At 57.6% G+C, this 19,296-nt stretch overlaps 1 protein-coding gene across 2 annotated transcripts; it reads left to right on the forward strand.

Moving 5' to 3' along the window:
- The first annotated feature begins 2,588 nt into the window (after nucleotides 1–2,588).
- TMEM275 (transmembrane protein 275) lies at nucleotides 2,589–11,110 on the forward strand. Of its 2 annotated transcripts, none has more exons than XM_073903588.1 (2): nucleotides 2,589–2,661; nucleotides 9,507–11,110. In XM_073903588.1, the coding sequence occupies exon 2, from the start codon at nucleotides 9,842–9,844 to the stop codon at nucleotides 10,364–10,366; it is 525 nt and encodes a 174-aa protein (XP_073759689.1). In that variant the 5' UTR covers nucleotides 2,589–2,661; nucleotides 9,507–9,841; the 3' UTR covers nucleotides 10,367–11,110. The 2 variants fall into 2 exon arrangements, with proteins under 2 accessions (XP_073759689.1, XP_073759690.1); XM_073903589.1 differs by lacking the exon at nucleotides 2,589–2,661 and adding an exon at nucleotides 4,233–4,365 and having other exon boundaries at nucleotides 9,503–11,110.
- Nucleotides 11,111–19,296: the final 8,186 nt, after the last annotated feature.

Below are 19,296 nucleotides of genomic sequence, written 5' to 3' on the forward strand. Positions count from 1 at the left end.
GGCAAGGAGGACCTGGCCCAGGTGTGTGTGGCTATGCAGAAGACGTGGCTATGCCCTCCACACCCCTCCTCACTCACCTACACCCTCAGGGTGGAGCAGGGTCCGACCTCCACAGAGCCTTCTGCTCCATGAGGCTTCTGTCCTGGTTTCTGAGCAGAGGACAAGCTGGGAAGAGTCTCATTCTTCAAGGATCAGTGCAGATGACACCTCCTCACAGAAGCCTCCCCTGACTTCGCCGTGCTCCCCCAGCCCCAGGGCTTCCGTCCATCACAGCCCACATCACTCTGAGTGGTCCCTGTCTACTTCCTCCTCTCGAGAGCCCGGGCCAGAGGACCAGGCCCACAGGTACCCAGTGAATATTGCAAAACCAAACCAAAAGTGGCAGAGACCATGTCATCGTACAGATGGGAAAGCTGAGGCCCTCCAGAGAAAGGGACTCATCGAGTCCTGTGGTGAGAGGTTGGACGGACAGGACTTGTATCCAGGGCTCCTCTGTCTCCCCACCCGAGCCCCTACCCGCTGCTGTGCTCTGCACAGGGACCAAGCCCCTGGCCATGGTGCAACAGGCCTCCACTCATAACTGCTGGCCAGTCATGAAGACTGTGCTTCCTCCAGCCTGAGGGAAGTACCCCCCTTGCACTTCCCTCCTCTCCGCCCCCCACCCCGCCTGCTCGCTGCCCCTTCTCCATTCCCTCAGCAGCGTTATCAGCACATAACTCATAACTTGGGCCTGGGGCCCCCCCTTGATCAATAAGGAAACACTTCCTCCTGCCCATCTTCAATCCTCACCTGAAGCAGCCCAGAACGATGCCCAAGGATGGAAGGGGTGGGAATGGGGAAGTGGGGCCTGAGCTGTGGGGAGGGTGGGACCCCTCAGCCCGCCACCAACCCTTCCCTAGCGTGATCTCCCCAAGGCAGGGCTTTGGTATCTTCACTGACTGGCAGAGCCCAGCACAGAATGGTGTAGGGGATCAGAGCAGAATAACCTGAGGCATGAACACATAAAAAGGCAAGGGCTATGTCCATTGGGGAAGAACTAGGTAGGGGTTCAAAAGACCCTTGGAACTGGACCCCTGAGACCTCCTTCCCCCAGTCTAAGTGAATGTCCAGATGCATCCTCCCAAGTGTATCTCCACCCCAACCCCCCCGGCCCCCTCAACCTGGTCACAGGGGTGGTCCATGTGGAGCTCATGCCTTCTCCCCACCCATGCTTTGGAAGGTGATGTTGGGCCAAGTGGGCAGGGTGGTGTGGGGGGTCGTGTTAGGGGGGAAGTGCTCTCTCAGCTCTGAGCAGCTCTGGAACCCTCCAGTATTTCCGCACGGAGTGGGTGTGGGCAGGGACAGGTCATTGGACCCAGCTCTTCCAAGGGTCTGTTCAATAAGTGAAATCAGTTCTGTCCCAGAGCCCTGTTGTGACCTCAACTGTGGCTGTGCCCAGCTGGCCCCACAAGGTGGAAATAATGCCATCCTCAAGGAAGAAAGTTGGAGAACGCAGACCTGGACACCGGATCTGACCTGCAGGATTGGGAAGTTAAGGAAGGCTTCCTGAGGGAAGTGATGTCCCAGCTGTATGGTGAAGGTTGAGCTGGAGTTAGCCAGGTGAAGAGAAAGTCAACCATGGTTCAGAGAACACACCGAAGTGGAGAGTGCTTGGTCCAGGCAGCCCCTCGGAGGTCACAGCCCTGCTGGCCAATCGGGAGGACTGACCAGGCTGGGGCTGGAGTCTAGGGATGACTCACATCCTGCCTCTGCATCCCCCACAGCACAGGGGCACGGGGTGCTGGGCAAGAGGCCATGGGGACTTGCACCTTGGTTTCCTCCTCTGCAGCCAGGGGACGGGGTGTAGTGCCTCCTTCGCAGGGCCCCTGTGGGAGGAAGGTTGCTGGGCACATGGTTCACATCAGGAAGGGTTTATGAATGGATGAGCAAATGAATGAAGGCACAACCTGGAGGAGATGCTCTTCCAGCTGAACACCTCAAGGTTCTGGAAGTCAGCACCTCGGTCTCCCACCCAGTCCTCCCTCCCCACCCCTCATCCCCAATAGGCCCTTACAGATGCCACTGGGAGATAGTGTCGCCTTCTGGAAGGGGCTCGTGGCCACACCCCATTGGGGGGGTTGGTGGGCGGTGATTGGGGAAGAGTGGCTGAAATCAAGCCCCTTCCCTCAGAAGTCTCCCTGCCCCCACAGCCCCCCCCCCCCCCCGCCCCCTCCAGGGAAGGGGCTGCAGACGGAACCCGTGCCACTTACGTCCCTCGCTCCAGAGTGGCAACGTCTGCATCCCAGGCCCCCCAAAGTCCGGGCCGGAGACCGCGGGGGTGCTGGGAGCTCAGAGCAAGGTGCTAGAAGCCGCCGAACTAGAGGAGGGAAGGGGAGAGGGGCGGTGCGGAGCGGGAGAGGGGAGGACACTCCGTGAGAACGCCGCTCCGCCCGGGCGCCGAGGGGCCCAGCAGCCGCAGCGACGCTGCGCGAGGGGCGCCCGGACCCCGCCGCCCGCCGCCCGCGCGCCCCCGCCCGCGGCCGCCCGGGGCCCGGCAGCCCGGGCCTGCGCCCCCCCCCACTCCCCCGCCCCGCACGCCCCAGACCCCCAGCGCCTGTGGGATCCTGCCCTCCGGCTGGCCCGGGCTGCTCAGAGAAGCGTCCGTCCGACCGGCTCAGGCAAGTGAAAGCCCCACGAGTTGGGGGAGGCTGGGGGGGAGCCAAGGGGATGAGACCAGCGGGAGAGGGCGGCCAGGAGGGGAGTCTTTAGGGAGTGGAGGACAGGCTCCATCCAGCCTGAAACCCCAGCAGAATGGAGTAGTGCCCAGACAAGAGGTCAGGTACCTGTAGCCGGGGAGAGACTTCTCCGAAAAGAGATGAGAAAGACATAGAGGGAAACAACGGAAGGGGACATATAGCATGCAGTGGCTGCCCTGGGCCCCTCTGCTTGACCCTTATCTCTCCCTGTTCTATGTAACTCCGTGAGAATCTGCCGCAGCACCCACCTCCAGTCCTGACCCTGCTGACAGCCACCGCTTCCCAAGGCCCAAAGTGATCAGGGAATCAGAGAGAAATGGGCACAGAGTCACTTCAAAACCAGGACCCAGGTGAAGCCAGGAAGGCAGGACACCCCTGTGACCAGCTCCTCTCTTCACCATTTGTTTAACCAACATTCCCTGGGCCCCTGGGGACTGGTCTTCCAGGAAGAAAGCTGGAGGATGCAGACCCAGACACCTGACTTGACCTGCTGATCTGGGGAGTTAGGGAAGGCTTTCTGGGGGAAGTGACTGCCCAGCTGCACTCTGAGGGTTGAGCAGGAGTTAACCAGGTAAAGGGGAAGTCGACCACATTTCAGGCACAGGGGGCAGCATGTTCACCTGACTGCACCTACTGAATTCCGCTCCACTTGAGCAAAATCAAGGGGGCCACCTGGAAGAGGCAGCAGTGGGGAGCCCAGGAGGGATGCAGCAGGGAGAGATGGAGGAGGGGAAGGGGTGGGGTAGCAGGGAGACTGAAGAGGATGGGATGGTTTCTAGAGACACAGAGGGAAGAATCTGCAGGCGACTGGGGATGGACTGGGTTGGAAATGTGTGGAGGAAAGCCCGAGGGAGAAGGAAGAGCGAGGCTGAAACCCGAGTTTCTGGCTGGGTATCTGGGCTTTGTGGGAGAAGATGAAGTTTAAGGAGCCTGTTTCCAAGAGGAAGGGAATGCTTCCAGAAGGGAGGGTTCAGCAAGGCCAAAGCTGTGGAGAGGTCAGGTTAGCTAAGGACTGAACCTCGTCTGCTGATTTCAGCAACGAGGAGAGAGAGAGCGTGATGGGACAGCAACCAGATTGGAGTGGAATGAGTCTTGCGGAAGTAAAGTGTAGGCAGATAGGGAGTGTAGACAGTGCTTTGAGGAAGGGGAGAGGGTGTTAAATGGAGGCAGATGTGGGGTTGAAGGAGGGGCTGGTTTTGTTTTAGGACGGGAGGGGCATGAGTGCATCCAGGAGGAGGTGCGGTCCCGGTGAGGGGGCTGCTGAGCACTGACTGGGTTGGGGGAAGGTTCCCCCGGAGCCTTGAAGGCCTGAGTGATCCCAGAGACGTGCTGGCTGGTGATTTTCTTTTCATCCATGAGGCTTAGCAGTTTGGGCATAGACTCGGAAGAGGCAGGGTGGAGGCTTTGCTGGGTGGCTTTGGCAGAAGGACAAAGGAAGAAGTTAAGCTGCAAGACAAGGTAAATTGCGAGGGAGTCGCGGAAGTCAGGTAGTGTGCAGAAGGACGCGGGGGCAAGAGGCTCTGGAGGGAATGCTGAGAGCGGCAGGACGGCCCCAGATCAGAGAGCGTCACAGCAAGAGGCAGTACGGAGTCATGGCCACGGGCACGCGTTTGGAAGCTGCACTGCCTAGGTGTGAATCCCAGATCTGCCTCATATTATCACCATGTCTATGACCCTGGGCAAGTAAGGTAACCTCTCAGAGCCTCTGTGTTCCCATCTGAAAACAGAGGTGGCAATAGCATCCACCTGTCGAGCCGTCACGGGGCTTAACCGAGATGATATATAACATATGCAAAGGGCTTCAAAGAGTGTTCGGCACACAGTGGGTGCCGTGCCAGTGTGTCTAGAGTGGTAGCGGTGAGGGTATAGTCAAGGGTAGGATGGCTGGGTTTCTCCGAGCTGGAATGGCTCGTGGTGCTGACAGGGGTGGTGAGGCCCCCCGGGGCTGGTGAGGGAGAGGGGCGCTGAGGTGGAATGGAGGAATTGGGCACTGGAGATGAGAAGCCAACCAACTAGGAGGGCACAGGATGGGGCGGTTGTGCCAAAGATGCTGAAGTCCCTCAGGGTGGGGGACTTGGGCTGGAGGGCAGGAAGGCCACCTCCACACCAGGCGGCCCGCAGTCCCTCCCGCCACCCCTCCCACTAGCTCCAGGCAGCTGAGTTGTGTGGAGGGGAGGCAGAGGCCCAGACTGAGGCTGGAGATCCAAGTCTGGCCACAGACACGGCCCCTGCTGGGGGCTGTGGCCCAAGGACTCTGGTGGGCAAGTCAGTGAGCACCGGGGCAGACTGGACGAGAGCAGGAGGCCCGGGGCAGCCAGGAGCACCGTCGCCTGCCGCGGTGCAGACTTGGTCTGATGACCACAGAGCTGTGATCACTGCAAGAGTCCCAGGGTCCCCGGGGCCCCTCAGCTGTGCGGGAAGCTGGAGCCTGCTAGGCTGGCAGAGATCATCTAGACCGAACTCCCACTTTCCCAGAACCAAACCCGAGCCCCAGGGAGGGGAGCTTCAAGGACCTTGCCTGTTGCAGGCATGGGGACCCACGATAAAGGGGAGCAGCTAGAATGGAAGTCCCATTACCCCTCTCATAGGCTCCAGCTCTGCTTACCACCAAATTGCCCCCTTCCACCCCCCCCCCACCCCCGACACTGCCAGGTGGAGAACTCCAGAGCGCCTCTACTGGGCAGCGGCATGTCCACTGGCTAGGCAGGCCGCTGAGAGAGGGGCTGTCTGTGTGCTGGCCTGTGTCTGCAGCCCTCTCAGTGTCCGGCATCTGTGCTTGTATTTCTGGGTATGTCTGCTCACTGAGCGTGCGTGTGTGTGCGTGTGTGCGCGTGCGTGTGTGTGCATGTGCGCGTGTGTGCGCGCGCACAGGCGCTCAGGGATTAGGATGATGGGGCCCAGGAGTCAGATGCAGGAGCTGGGAAGCCACACCTTCAGACTTCATCCTCAAGCCTTAGTTCCAGCCTGGGGAATCTGTGAGGGGGCAGGGGTGGCCTGTGGAATGGACTGGGGTGGGGGTGGTAGCAGCTCCGTGGGCTCTGGGGAGGCACAATTCAGCGGGCAGAAGCTGAGAGCTTGCAGGGGAGTGAATAAGCCAGCCCTGAGCAATGGTGGTGTGGGAGGTTCCCTGAGGCTGGGGATAGACAGCATGCTAGAAGTGTTGGGGGCCTGAGCGTTGGCCCAGACTTTGAGCTGAGGGGGAAGAGAAGGGCTAAGATGAGGGGGAGTGGAGGGATTCACAGTGCGGAGTAAAGAGCCAGACGGAGCAAACAAGGGACTCGATCCCACCCAGAGGACAGGGGCTGGGACTAGCAGCTGCTGCCTGGACGGAAGCCCCAGCCCCTTCGCCCAGAGGCTCCTGAGCGCTTGGAGCAGGACCCTGGGGTCGGGAGGCCTGGCAGCTGCCCCTGGTCAAGCAGCTGCTCTTACAGAACACGGACCTCCCAGGTCCACGGACTGGGCAGGGGGCACGGGGCTGGCCAGCTGACCTGAAGGGGCTTCAGGCGGAGACTCCCCTTTCCAGGGGCTCTCGCCTCCCCCTACTGAGGACCACCCTCCTTGGGCCCCAAGCTTGTTGATGATTAGCTGGATAGTAATAATTACTATATTTTTTAAAAATAGTCAGACATCTCTGTACCTTCCCATAAGCGGAAATTCTGGTGTAGGGGAAACATGGGCTTTTCAGTCTGACAGACCTGGGTTTGAACCCCAGCTTTACTGGTTACAGCGGAGTAAACCAGGGCAAGTTCCTTCCCCTCTGTGAGCCTTGGTTTCCTCACGGCATCCTGGGTTCAGGACTGCAGCCCGTCTCGGGGTGGTAGGAAAGACTGACTGTATTCGTGTAGGAAAAGTGCTTAGCACAGAGTCACTAGAGAGGGACCAGAACCCCTGGGCAGCAGGTGGCTTCTCAGGGGAGTGACCTAATCCCAACCCAAAACAGCCGTATCACAGATCAATGTACCGTTTTTCAGAAACCATTTGATATTTTGACAGTAATTTCTGAGCAGTTTCCCATTTTCACGTCCACAAACCGCAGGTAGGTGAGCGAGACAGCAGGCTGAGGCGTTCAGAGACAACGACCCGGTTAAACCTTTCCCTGCATTCTGACTGCTGAGGCCCAGAGAGGGGCCCCACCTCCCAAGTTGCACACCCAAACCAAAGTCGAGAGTCTTGGTCATCTGAGGCTTAGCCTCTAGTGTCTGCCTCTGCCCCAAAGTGCTTCCAGCCTAGACTCCCAAACAGAGACCACAAGGCCTCTCCTGCCAGAGGCAGGGCAGCAGGGAGGCTGACTGCTTGATCGGGGTCATGGGCCGCTGAATGACAGTGGTCAGGGTCCTTCCTGGGGGAGGAAAGCATGGTTCTGGTCAGGCCTGGGCCACAGACTCCCTCCCTGAGCTTTCTCATTCCAAGCCTCAGTTTCCCCCATCCATAGAGGAAGAGATTGAACTAGGTGATTTCTACCAGCTCAGCAGCCTGGAGTGCTCACTAAAGCGAAGGCGTGTTCTAGTCCCAACAACTTAAGATTCAGAGCCATGACCTTCTTCCTTCCTGCTCAGGCATTGAGGTCGAGGGCTGGGCTTGGGATGAAGTAGAAAGGCTTGAAGGATTCGGGAAAGCAAGAGCATCATCTCAAAGGTTCCTGCTTCTGAAATTAAATACTCCAGAAGCCACAGAGCGGGCAAGTGCTGCACCATACAATTCATTGGCCAGAACCACTCAAGTGGCCAATGATCACAAATTGGCCAGGAAGTGCAATCGTAACGTGTTCAGAACGGGGAGACCCAAAAAGATCTGGTGAACAGCACCAGTGACACCCCACCACTGAGCCTGCCAGAGCATCTGCTGCAGGACAGTATCCAGCGTTGCAACAGCCCCGGCTGGAGGGCTGCAGTCCGCCCGAGGGAGATGGTGGCCCAAACTGAACTGCGGACCGCCCTTTGCACCACAGCTCCCAATCAGCCAGGGTGGACACACCCACCGGCCCTGAGCCCTATCCCTGCCTCGGGTGGGGACTCCGGGAGTAGTTTTATCCAGGAGCAGATAAGAAACATTCATTGGCAATTAGCCCTTGGAAGCTGAAGCCGTTGCTTAGTGCCTGTGTTGCACTGAGTATGCTAAGCCAAGGAAAGAGAAAAGTGAGTTTACCTATCTGGAGAGATGCACACAACACGCCAGCCCCCTCTTCTGTTGTTGACATTTGAGCAGTGTAAATGCTGAATACAAGAGCTTATCTACAGGGCCTGAGGAGAGTTCCAGCTCCCGGCTCCAGCCACTTCACCAGCATTTAGCAAACCTAGCCCGAGGCTAGGCTGAGAGCTCAGGCTGCAGGGCCTGGATACCAGGTTTCGAGTCCTGACATGGCCACGGCCACTCAGAGGTCTTGGGGGAATTTAGTTAATCTTTTTGTGCTTCAATATACTCATCTATAGAATGGGGATATAACAGAAATACCTAATCTCATGCTGTAAAAACTAAATTAGATGGTACTGCAAACCGAGAGGCCAGGCAAAGAAAGGCTCTCCCGAGTGAGGAATGTGCTGTCCCTCCCTGGCACTAGCCTTCGCTTTCACCCACCCAGTCATCAGACTCTCTCCGGCTCCACAGTGTGCAGGCTTTGGACGCTCAGGAAGGACAATCCAGGTCTCAGCCCTGAGGCTGAGCATGACCTGGGGGATAGATCAACTGTTCTGTTTCCAAACTCTGACGAGCCTCTCCAGATCTGAGACCTTTTGGCCCCTTCTCTGGCAACCACCACGATGACAACATGGCTAACATTTATTGAATTCTCACTATGTTCTAGGCACTGTTCCAAGCACTTGATTCAGCTGAAAGCATTTAATTATCACTACACCCTATGAGATAGGTTCTGTTATAGGTGTTCACACCGAAGCACAGAGAGGCCACTTGTCCAGGTCATGCTCAGTTGCTCATCTGGCAGGCTTTGCTCCCCGGTGGTACCACTACCCTATTACTCCTCTCTCATGCCCACTCAGAGCCCTTTTCTGATGTTTTTTCCACAGTTCTAACACAGCTCCATAGCTATGATCTCATCCTTTGAGGGCCTTTATACCTGTGATTTCATGTTCTAGAACAGAATTCTCAGAAGTCATAAATCTGTAGATTCTAATTACATTACCCTTGTTTCTGCATGCACTCCCAGAATTCTAGAATCCAGTGGTAGATTCCAGAACCAGATATAACAGAGAATCCTAGAAGGGAATTCTAACGCCCAGTGATTGGGCTTTCAAGTCCAGGTTCAATAGTAGAATCCTGGGGGTGGGATGGGGGTAGGGTTGGAATCTAATACAAAGCCCAGTCTACAAAGGATCTTGGGTCTGCTCCAGCCTGTGTAGAGACTGTCCCTTCTCACTGGCCATCTGAAACCTCAGGGCTCCTCACTCTCACATGGCCCCTCACTCCAGGGCTTCATCTGATGTTCAGAAAATTTAATGTCACTGCCGTGCCTACCAGAGCCTAGGGCGAGGACACCCAGGCCAGGCAGCAAGGTCATTAGGTCCTGGTCCTGACTCTTGGGTAAATTGCTAGACCTCTCTGGGCTTCAGTTTCCTGATCTGGACAAGGAGGGGCTTGAGCAGATGATTTCTAAGGCTTCTTCCACTTGGGGGATGGAGGAAGTTGTCTAAATTCAAGAGCTGATATCTGCCCTCTAATTAGGACTACTGATCAGGATGATTATCATTTGATGAGCACCTAGTCACGTGCTGAACGCCTTACAGGCATTCACTCGCTTAATTTAATTAATGCAGGAAGGCTTCCTGGAGGAGAGGAGGTGGAGGAGCTGTGTCTGTCTGGAGCACTCGAGAGAGGATGGCCACCAGAGACCCCGGGGCCTGAGTGGGGAAACGCTGGGCAGACTCTTCCCATACAGGATGGGTTGTGCTTCCCTGAGGCAGAGGCTAGGGGCTGGCCGGGCACTGAACGTAGCCACAGAGCCGAGAGTGGTGGAAGCCGAATGCCCCGCTGACCGTCCCTCCCGCTCTGTGCCCGCAGGACGACGAGGACGACCGTGAGCTCGCGCCGCCGTGCGGGCGGGGCCAGGCTGGCGGCAGGACGGAGCCTGATGCGTGCCCGGCGGCCCCAGGCCCATGCCGCCCCCGGAGAACAGCCGAGGCCCGGCGGCCCGGGCGCCCTCGAGCCGCGCTCGGGGCCGTCTGCCCGGACTGCCGTCGCCGGCGCTGTTCTGCGCCTGCGGCCTGTGCGTGCTGCTGGCGGGAGTGAACGTGACGCTGGTGGGCGCCTTCGCCTCCTTCCCGCCCCGGAGCAACGCGCCGCTCGTGGTGGGGCCGGCGCTGCTGGCGCTGGCGCTTGGCTGCTTCGCCGTCTGCTGCGCGTGTAGCCGCCGGGGCCCCGCGCCCGGTCCGCGCTCGGCTGCGGCCTGGGGCCCGGGCCGGGGCGGCGGCGGCGGGCCGGTGGCGCTGGAGATGGAGAGCAGCGAGCGCACGGCGCAGGACACCACGGCCGTGCAGCTCAGCCCTGCCGCCTCGGCCGCGTCCTCGGGCCGCTCCAGCCCCGGCCCCTTCGCCCTGGACGCCCCCGCGCCCGCAGCCGTCTACGTGCCGCGCTCCGAAGGAGTCCAGCTCAACCTGCCCCGGGAGCGCGTCGCCCCCTAGCGGAGCCGGTGCCGGGCCCTGACTCCCCGTCCGGGCGCCCTCCGTTCGGTGCCACTTAAGAAAAAAGAGGAGTGGGAGAGAGGAAGGAAAAGAAAAGAGAAAATGTTTCCATATGGGTCCGATGCTGGGCACAGGTGGCCTCATCTGTCCCACGTCTGGAACTTGTGGAAGGGAGAATGTGACAGGGAGGAGGCACATTCACCAAAGGAGGGAGCAGTGCCTTGGCCCTTTAAGTGGGGTTGGCTGGGCCTTACTTTACCTCACTCCCCAGACTCGATGAAATGGGCCCCCCCCCCGACCTTCCATCCCTCACACAACCACCGCCACCACCCATGGCACGTGGGCACTGTGAACGGAGCCACTCTGAGAGGGTCGAACTCCCCAGCAAGGCCCCTGACCCCAGGGGTGGGGGGAAGCAGGGGCAGGGAGGAATGTCAGCCTGGGCTGTCTCCTGTCCCTACACACTGTGAAAGGCCACCAGCTGCCCCTTCTGCTCCTCCCTGCCCTCCTTGTCTCTACCCCCAACATGATCTTTTGGGATTAATGGGGGGGAGGGGTCCTGATTTGAGCCAGGGTAGTCTCCTAAAATGGAGCCGGGTTGAGCACCTCACTGACTGGTAGAGCAGGGGGAGCTGCAGGTGAAGCACAAACAGGGGTGAATGGTGAGCGCGGTCCTCCAACCAGGAAGGCCTCACTCAGTGTGATCTGCACTGTGCCATCCCGATGTGCCTCACTCCTCAATAAAGCACCTTTTTTGAGTCAAGTCCTCTGTGATGGTGCAGCCCGGAGGGAGGGGCTGACTGCAGAGCTTTGGGCTGAGCACCCTTGATTCTGGGGGTCCTCCCAGCCCAGTGCTTCATCTGCCTAGCATCAGCCCCTCTTGGAGACGGGGAAGGGGACCCCAGGGGAGCAGAGCATGTGACTGTGAACATCCGTGGGAACAGGCGTGAGAGATTGGGGCCTGGATGAATAAATGAGTGTGTCTGTGCGTGGGGTTGCCTGGCTACATGTATGAGATGGGGAGCGTGGGAGTGTTTGGGTGACACTGTCCGACATCACACATGAATGTGAGAGTGTGTGTGGGTGTGTGTGGTGGTGGTTAAGGGGTGAGTCACCCAGTGAGAAGGCTGAGAGAAGGGCTCCCCAGGGCTCTGCAAAGCCTACAGCTTTCTCCTGGCCTCCCTATGCTCTGCCCAGGCGGGCCGGGGCATCTGGTAGGGGGAGGGAAGCTGCCTCACAGGAAGAAGCAAGGTTCCTGGGGCCTGGGGCAGGGAGGGGTGGTACTGCAGTCCTGGGCCAGCCCCTCCTCTCACTGCAGGGCCCCAGAAAAGCGGGGCTCAGTGATGGTGGTGGACCCCTTGTTGGCCATGACACCCTGCCCATCCACCTTTGGCTTCATCGGCCTCCCTTTTTGTTTCCAGGGTGGGCTCTACTGCTCTTCTGGCCTGGTCTGGGACTTCCCACCAGCGCTGGGAAGGGCTGACCCCCTCTCTGTCTCTGACCCTTCCTTTCCTCTGACCGTCTCTCTGCCTCTGCCTCTCCTGCTCACTCCCTGCCCGCTGACTTGGAGAAGAGAGGATCTATCTCCATAGGTGCTAAGCAGGTCATCTCTATTAATTCACAGGGATCGATGCGCCCTAACCTTTGAAGCATCCAGCCCCTGGAGCTCATGACCTCTCTGCAGAGCACTTCCCCACCCCCACCATGTGTGCACGCGCGTGCATGTGTGTGCACGCGCACACACGCTCACACACCCACACGCAAGGAAGGCTGCCTTCTTAGGCTTCAGTCCTGTCTCGTCTCTTCTGGATCACTGGTCTGCAGCCTCACACGCCATCTGCTGCTGCCTTGGTAGAGCAGGAGGTGAGAGGGGCCACTGCTGATGCTGCCTCCGGAGGTGGCCTGAGCCACCCTCCTTAGGAGGAGGCACCCCAGATTCTAGCCCTGGTATACTAGGCCCAGCCCCAACCCCTCTCCCACCTGCTGGCAGAATTACATCACCAGGGCTCCTTCCTCCTCTCCCCGCCAAAGAAGACTTCCAGATCCTGTCTGGGAGTCTGGCTGCTGGGGAGGAAGAGTGAGCATGTGCTAAGCGCTCAAGGCAGTGGGCCACAGATGGATGGTGTGAGTGAATAGAATGGGGGATGCGCTCCCTGGAGTCTGCCTTCCACGGCCACCCCCAGCGGAAGGTCATCGTTTGTCCCATCTGTGCCCCCTTCCCCCCCCCCCCAGGCACACCAGGAGATAGTCTCCACACCCCAGGGTCCACTCTGCGATCACCCAGCCCTAGCAGCCCTCACCCCCCCACCCTCGTACCTTTCCAGGCCTGCTACTCCAGGGCTCTCCCCCTCACACTCCTTCAGCCCTTCTAGGGCAGTCCACCCCTGAGGAGCCAGCGAGGCCTGGAAGCATCCCTCTCTCTCACACAGAGCTGGACTATTGCTGTGCTCCCACTCGTCTGCAGGCCCGTCTCAGGCAGGCTCCAGGGGGCCGGTCTGTAGAAAGTGAGGACACAACTCTGATAGCACTAGGCAGCAAGCTCTGTGCCCTCGAGGAATTTGAGCGAAGATGAGTGACTCCTGCAGGGACACCGCAGAGGGGCGCGGGGAGGAGGGCCATACCCCCCACTCCCTCCCTGAGATTCTGAGAATTGAGTCGCCGGGGCCTGTCCTCAGAAGTCCAGGAGCTGCAGGGCAGAACACAAAGCTGGTCCATCTGAAAGGAGGGGTGCTTCCTGGGGCCTTCAGGGCTCAGGGGTGGTTGGGTGAGCCCCACTTCCCAGAGGGAATTCCTGATAGTGTGGGACGGGGGAGCCCACTAAGGAGCTGGGAACTCGGATCTCCTCCCTCTCTTCCATTGGAAGAAATGAGGGCAGCCACTTAGGACCATTTTTTACTAATTAATTAAACAATTCCTGAGCCCTGCTGTGTGTCCAGCACTGGGAATATAGCGGTGAGCAAGCAAGCTCTGACCGGGTTTGGGAGGGGCTTACATTCTACTTGGAGGAGACAGAAAATAAACAAGTAAGTAAGTAAGTAAACAAGACAAAAAATATTAGCTAGTGGAAGTGCCATGCAGCAAATCACAATAACGGACTTGTTGAGTGGCTGTGGAGGTCTTCTCTGAGAGGTGACATTTAAGCTGAGCTCTGACTGACAAGAGTCAGCCATGCACAGGTCTAGGGCAAGAACATTTCAAACTCAGGAAATGGCCAGTGCTAAAGGCCTAAGGTGAGAATGAACGTTGCCTCTGTGTGTCCGGTCAAGAAAGAAGGGCTGTAGGGACTGGGGTGGGAGATGCAGTTGGGGAGGGTAGGGAGGGGGCATGCTGCTCAACTCATGTACAGCTTAGTAAGCCAGGGCACAGGGTTGGGCTTTTATTCTCAGTGAAGTGGAGCCACTGGAGGGTTTTAAGCAGAGAAGTGACGTGGTCTGATTTATGATTGTAGAGATCGCTCTGCCTGCTGTGTGGAAAATAGAGTGTTGAGGGGCAAGAGAGAAAACGGGGGGCAGGTTGGGAGGTTATTGCAGTGAGAGATGCTGGGGGCTGGGACTGGAGTGGTGGCTGGGAAGTGGACAGATTCTACACCCATTTTTGAGGTCTCCCTGTTGGGGAAGTTCAAGAGGAGTGAAAGAGAGAAATCTAGGAGGAACTTCTAGAATTTTGGTTTGAGCAGCTGGGCATAGAGTGGGGCAAGAGCCAGGGCTGTGGTAAGATGAAAGGTCTGTTAACCCAGTGGAGCTGTCCTGAAGTTGCTGGAGACACAAGCCTGAGTTCCGGAAAAAGGATACGAATTTAAAAGCCACTGGCATATGGGTGGTGGGGAAGCCATGAGTCTAGATGAGGCAACTGAGGAGAGGTGAAGACAGAGAACTCAGAATCTAGAATAGTCTAGAATAGTCTAGAAACCTCTGGATCTAGAGGAGGGAAGGAGCCCTGAGTTGCCGAGCTATGAAGCTCACCCAACCTTCTGCTGACACAAGTGCCTTTCTGATGAGGTCTGTGGCCTAGGAGTTAGGGATTCGGGAGAAGTGAGTAGAATGTGAGCTCCAGAAGATTAGCAGTTCTGCTCTGCACTCAAGTACTCACCTGGCATTAGATATTTGTTGAATGACCGAATGAGTAAAAGGTGTGGATCTTATCCCACGGCTAAGACCAGAGGTCTCCGGGTATAGGGTATTATTAAGATGCCCACTCTGGGCAGAAAAGGAGAAAAATCTCCTTACGTGTGTGGGAGTTCCCCTGAACAGACCAATTCCTGTTTTCTGCTTCTTTGTGGGAGGTAGGGTGATACAGGAATATAGAGCTGGCTAGATGGGCAATGATGGATGTGCTTGAGGGCCAGGCTCCCAAAAGTAGGAAATGGCCCTATAGATTGGCTAAGCCTGAGGAAATCGGCACTGCTAAGGAGTGCCACCAGAGGGCACCCTGGGCACATGACAGGGGATAGAGTCCGCTCAGCCCAGCCAGGCTGCACAACTTTGCCTTTTCCCCTTGTGTGGGCCAATGCCCCGAGGAAGAGGGAGAGCAAGGAATTGGGCATATAAGAGGTAGGGGGTGTTAAGTCACCCAGATTTACTGACACTTCCAACCCTGAAACCTGACATTATAGCAGGAGGCCTGACTCTGGACAAAGACAGCTTTTATCAAGGTCACAGGTAAGTCCTGAGTCCGGTCAGAGACTGAACCTTCACCTTGATCTTAGACTGAGCCCTCACCTCAGTCCATACTGAGTCCTAACCTAAATCTGGTCACACTCTGAGCCTTGACCCTGCCTGGTCGCTACACTGAATCCTGATCCTGATCTTAGACTGAGTTCTGACTCAGTGCATTGACTAAACCCTGATCTTTTATCAAAGACTGAACCTTGACTTGGGCACAGACTGAGTCTTGATCATGGACATATATTAAGGCTTTATTCTTGTGACAGACTGAATCCTGACCCTGATCCATACACCGAGCCCTCAATCTGGTCCCAACCTGAACTCTGACCCTGATCCATACATTGAACCCTGACCCTGGACAAAGACTGAATTTTCATCCTGGTCACAGACTGAGTCAGGTTTCAACCCCAGAAGGAAATAACTCCTAGAAATACTTTTGAGGGTAAGAGAAGGAATTCTGGGTCTCTGAATGGTCCAGAAACTCCTGGACATTGGACCCCTGAGAGGCCAGGCAGAGAAAGGCTGTCCAGGCCATGAGGAAGGAAGGACAGCTGGGCCTTCTCCAGATACCCTTGGAGCTCTGGGTGGGGCCTTCCTGCCTGCTTGTGTGTCTGGGGGGCCCCCAGGCTGGGAGTTTCTTCCACCTGTACTTCTGACTCCCAAGGAATCTTGGGCAAGTCCCTTTTGTTGTCTACCCCTTGTTACCTTTCAGGGACAATGTAAGGAGAAGGTGTCCTTCCATGGACCAGGCCATGACTGAGGGCCGGCAGGGAGAGAAGCCCTTTCCTCACTCTGGGAGCACACTCTGGCTGGTCACTCCAAATAGGCAAAGAAAAAGTGAATCATGCTCAAGGTGGCACCAGCCAGGCCTCAGCCTCAGGTTGGCAGGGGCCTGTGAGCGTGAAGGAGGTGTGGGTTAGGAAGCAGAAGTCCCAGAGGTCCCTGTACCTTCCGGGGGTCTGTTGTGTGTGAGGGCTGGGAGGTGCACAAGGGACCACACACCTGTGCCCAGGGCACACGGACCAATTCAGTTTCGGCCCTACTCAGGGTTCAGCCCGGGCGCCTTGTCCTGCAGGCACAAGCTTGCCTCTACCAGGCCCCCTGGCCGGCTCACCTTGGGAGGCAGTGAGGGCAGGAGTGGGGGCCAAGCCAGGCAGGAGCCTGGGCGGGGGAGGGGACGGCTCTAGTCAAAAAACGCTGACGCCAAAGACAATGAGCTCTCCGAGGCTGAGGCAACTCATTTGGTCCCGGCCACGCTTTATTAAATTCTCATAAACCTGTCAGGGGGGACAGGGCTCGCTTCAGTTTACCTCATTAGCCCGACACAATGGGGGGGGGGGGGGGGGGGGGGGGGGGGCAGAGGGAGGAGGCGGCAAGGGGAGGCCCTTGCTCAGTGCTGAGAACTGAGCCAGCCGGGAACATAATTGAATTAAGTGGCTTTTGTTAATGGTTTTTAAGACTCCGAAGTGTAAATAACATTTAGGGGCTTTCTTTTAATGGTACTGGGGTTTTAGAGAGCCAGGGAGCTTAGAAGAGGCCCAGCAGGTCCCTGCCCCTCTCCCCTACCCCAGGGGAGCCGGCAGGGGAGGCACTGAAGTTAGACTGGGAGGAGCGAGGGGAGGGGCCAGAGAAGGTTCGACAACTTCCTGGTGGGTCTTTGAACAGTGACGGGTGGTGGGTGATGTGAGCCTGGAGGGCAGAGAGGCCGGGGCGATGGGCGGTGATGACCTGCCCAGGCTGGGATGTCACCGCTGGACGAAATGGCCAGGGAGATCCCTGGGGTGTTACTGGAGGCATGGCTTGGGAGTGTTCAGGGAACCAGGCCTCCTGGGGCACCCAGTGCTCATTCCTCACTGATGGGTCAAGGGACTCTTGAGGTTATGGGTCCCTGCTTATTGCCAGTGGGAGGGGCTCCCCTTGGGAGGTGGTGAGCCCCTCATCACGGCACATGTGGGAAGGCTGTGCTGGTGGATTACACTAGACCCCAGGTCTCCTAAGGAAGACTGGACTTGAACTGAGCTATCAGAACCTGCACAGAGGGGTGGGGAGCTCACTTCTCTAGGGGCACAAGGAAGGGCCTGGGGAAGCTGCGTGCAAGGAAACAGACACATGGGCAGGTTGTTTTGGAACCCAAGCCCTGGCTTTCCTCAGTGACAGCATCCCCCTCCCCACAAGTACAACCAGGTCCAGGACTTCCCTGGGCTGGAGGTAAAGGGCTTTGACAGGAGCTGGAGGTGGGATGGGGTAGGACTGGCCCTGGGCCAGCCCACAAAGGGTTAAGGCATTAATCGCCCTGCGTGTGACAAAGGGAAGTGAGTTTTCTGATCCAGAAAGGATCAGTCCCTGGGACGCCCCATCAGACCCTTCAGCGTGAAATTACACCCCAGCAGGGGTGCCCCCCCCCCCCCCCCCCGCAACTCCCCGCCTAGGCCTGGCACAGGATTAGGGTCTGGAGTCATCAGTTTAATAGATCCCACCTCGCCTCCCTACCCCCTCTCCCCCAGGAGCCTTCAGTCCTGCCTCCAGGCCTAGGCCAACCTCTCTACTCACCCACCGGCCACCTGGCTATGGATCAGTCTGGTCATTCTGGCCTCGCTCTTGGTCTGGTCATTCCATCAGTCTCCTGGGCTGAACCCTGACCCCACCCAAGCACTGAGCCTTGACCCCACTCCCTATTTTAGTTTCTTCATAACCCTCACTCAGCACCCCAGGTGTATTTGTTTCACTGGTTATCTGGGCGTCGTCTGTTTCCCCACTGGCACTCGGGGCCTTTGGAGCAGAGCCAGTCTTGTTCAGCACTGTCTCCCCAGTGCCCTGGCCCTGTCTGGCCCATAGATGGTGCTCGGTAAAATGAGCTGACTGATGTGCCTCCCATCCACCTCACAAAGACTGGGCTGTGGTCCCTAAACTCTGGACATCAATACTCCAGGGGCAGAGGTAGGAGCTGAAGCCTGTGTGCCCGGCCAGGGCCACGGCTTCCGGAAGAGACAGCGGCCTAGCTTCAGCTCTTACGGACGCCAAGAGTGAGAGAGAGAAGGGAGAGGCCCTCCGTGGCCAGAGGGTGCTCACTCATCCTTGGGTGCCATCCCTGTAGACCCTTGCAGCCACTTCCTTAGGCTGCTGCTAGGCCTTTGCCACACAAGTGCCTCTGAGCCCCACCTGCACCCACAGCTGGGCACACCCAGCATGGGGAGAGGTCCTGGATGGCACAGTTGAGGAAAATGACGGGGGCTGGGGGGTTGATATCACACAGGAGAGAAACCCCAGCAAGACATTCAGAAACCAATGCTGTCCAAGGCAGTCAGGCAGCCCTTATAGACTACCCTCCAACCTTTACACGGGACACAAAGGTGCCCAAAAAGCCAGAGCTTGCCCCAGGCCACACGGCAAGGGCAGACAGGGATCAGGTTCCCGAGGTTCGAGGCAGAAGTTGTCCTTCACACCACAGCTCCAGTTCAATTTGACAAGAATGGTATTTAGGCTGAACACCAGCTCTGAGCCAGGCTTTGGGCCGTGCCAAGTCCTGCTCAGGGCGTTCTATCTGGATGTGGCCGGGAGGGCTTAAGAGAGGGAAGGGGCTTCCTCTGCCCTGGTGTAATCAGGCAAGGCCCCCGGAGAGGGTGGCTTGTGAATGTGTTCTAAACAACGAATAGGCTTTCCCCAGGAGGAATCAGCGGAGCAAACATGTGGGAAAGGGCACTGTGAGTGTGTGAGGTACCACATGGTTTAGTTGGACGTCCCAGAACAGGATGAATAGACATGCTCTATGGGCACAGCGCCCCCAACCCCACCCCAGGCCAGGCCTGTTGAGGAGGTGGCTGATTTCAGCTCAGTATGAAGAAGAACTTCACAATAGTCAGACCTGGTAATGAGCTTCCCATCCCTGCAGATTTGTGAGCAGGGGCTGGGTTTTGGTGACTCCTGCCCAAATGGGACTGAACTAGAGACCCCTGCAGATGTCTATTCTCAGAACCTGCAGCAGGAATCTCCAGACCATCCCCAAGGCCAGTCCCCCAGCAGGCAACCTGCCACCCCCACCCTTGTCCATTCGCTTGGGTTCAGCAGGATTCTGATGGCTGGAATGGGGGAGAAGGAGATGTGAAGGCAGGCGGAGAGATTCCTCTTCCAGCTACTCAGGGTCCTGCCTGTGTCTCTGTAGCTTCCACCCAGCCCAGTCTAAGGGACTTTAGTCCAAGCCTGACTTAAAAACAGGACTAGGACCCCGAGTGGGACTTTTCCCATGTCCCACAGTCCGAGAGGCAGATG

This window comes from Callorhinus ursinus, unplaced genomic scaffold (genome assembly GCF_003265705.2).
Source record: "Callorhinus ursinus isolate GAN/ISIS: 27379988/994484 unplaced genomic scaffold, GSC_fseal_2.0 scaffold18, whole genome shotgun sequence".
In the NCBI taxonomy this organism is placed as follows: Eukaryota; Metazoa; Chordata; class Mammalia; order Carnivora; family Otariidae; genus Callorhinus; species Callorhinus ursinus.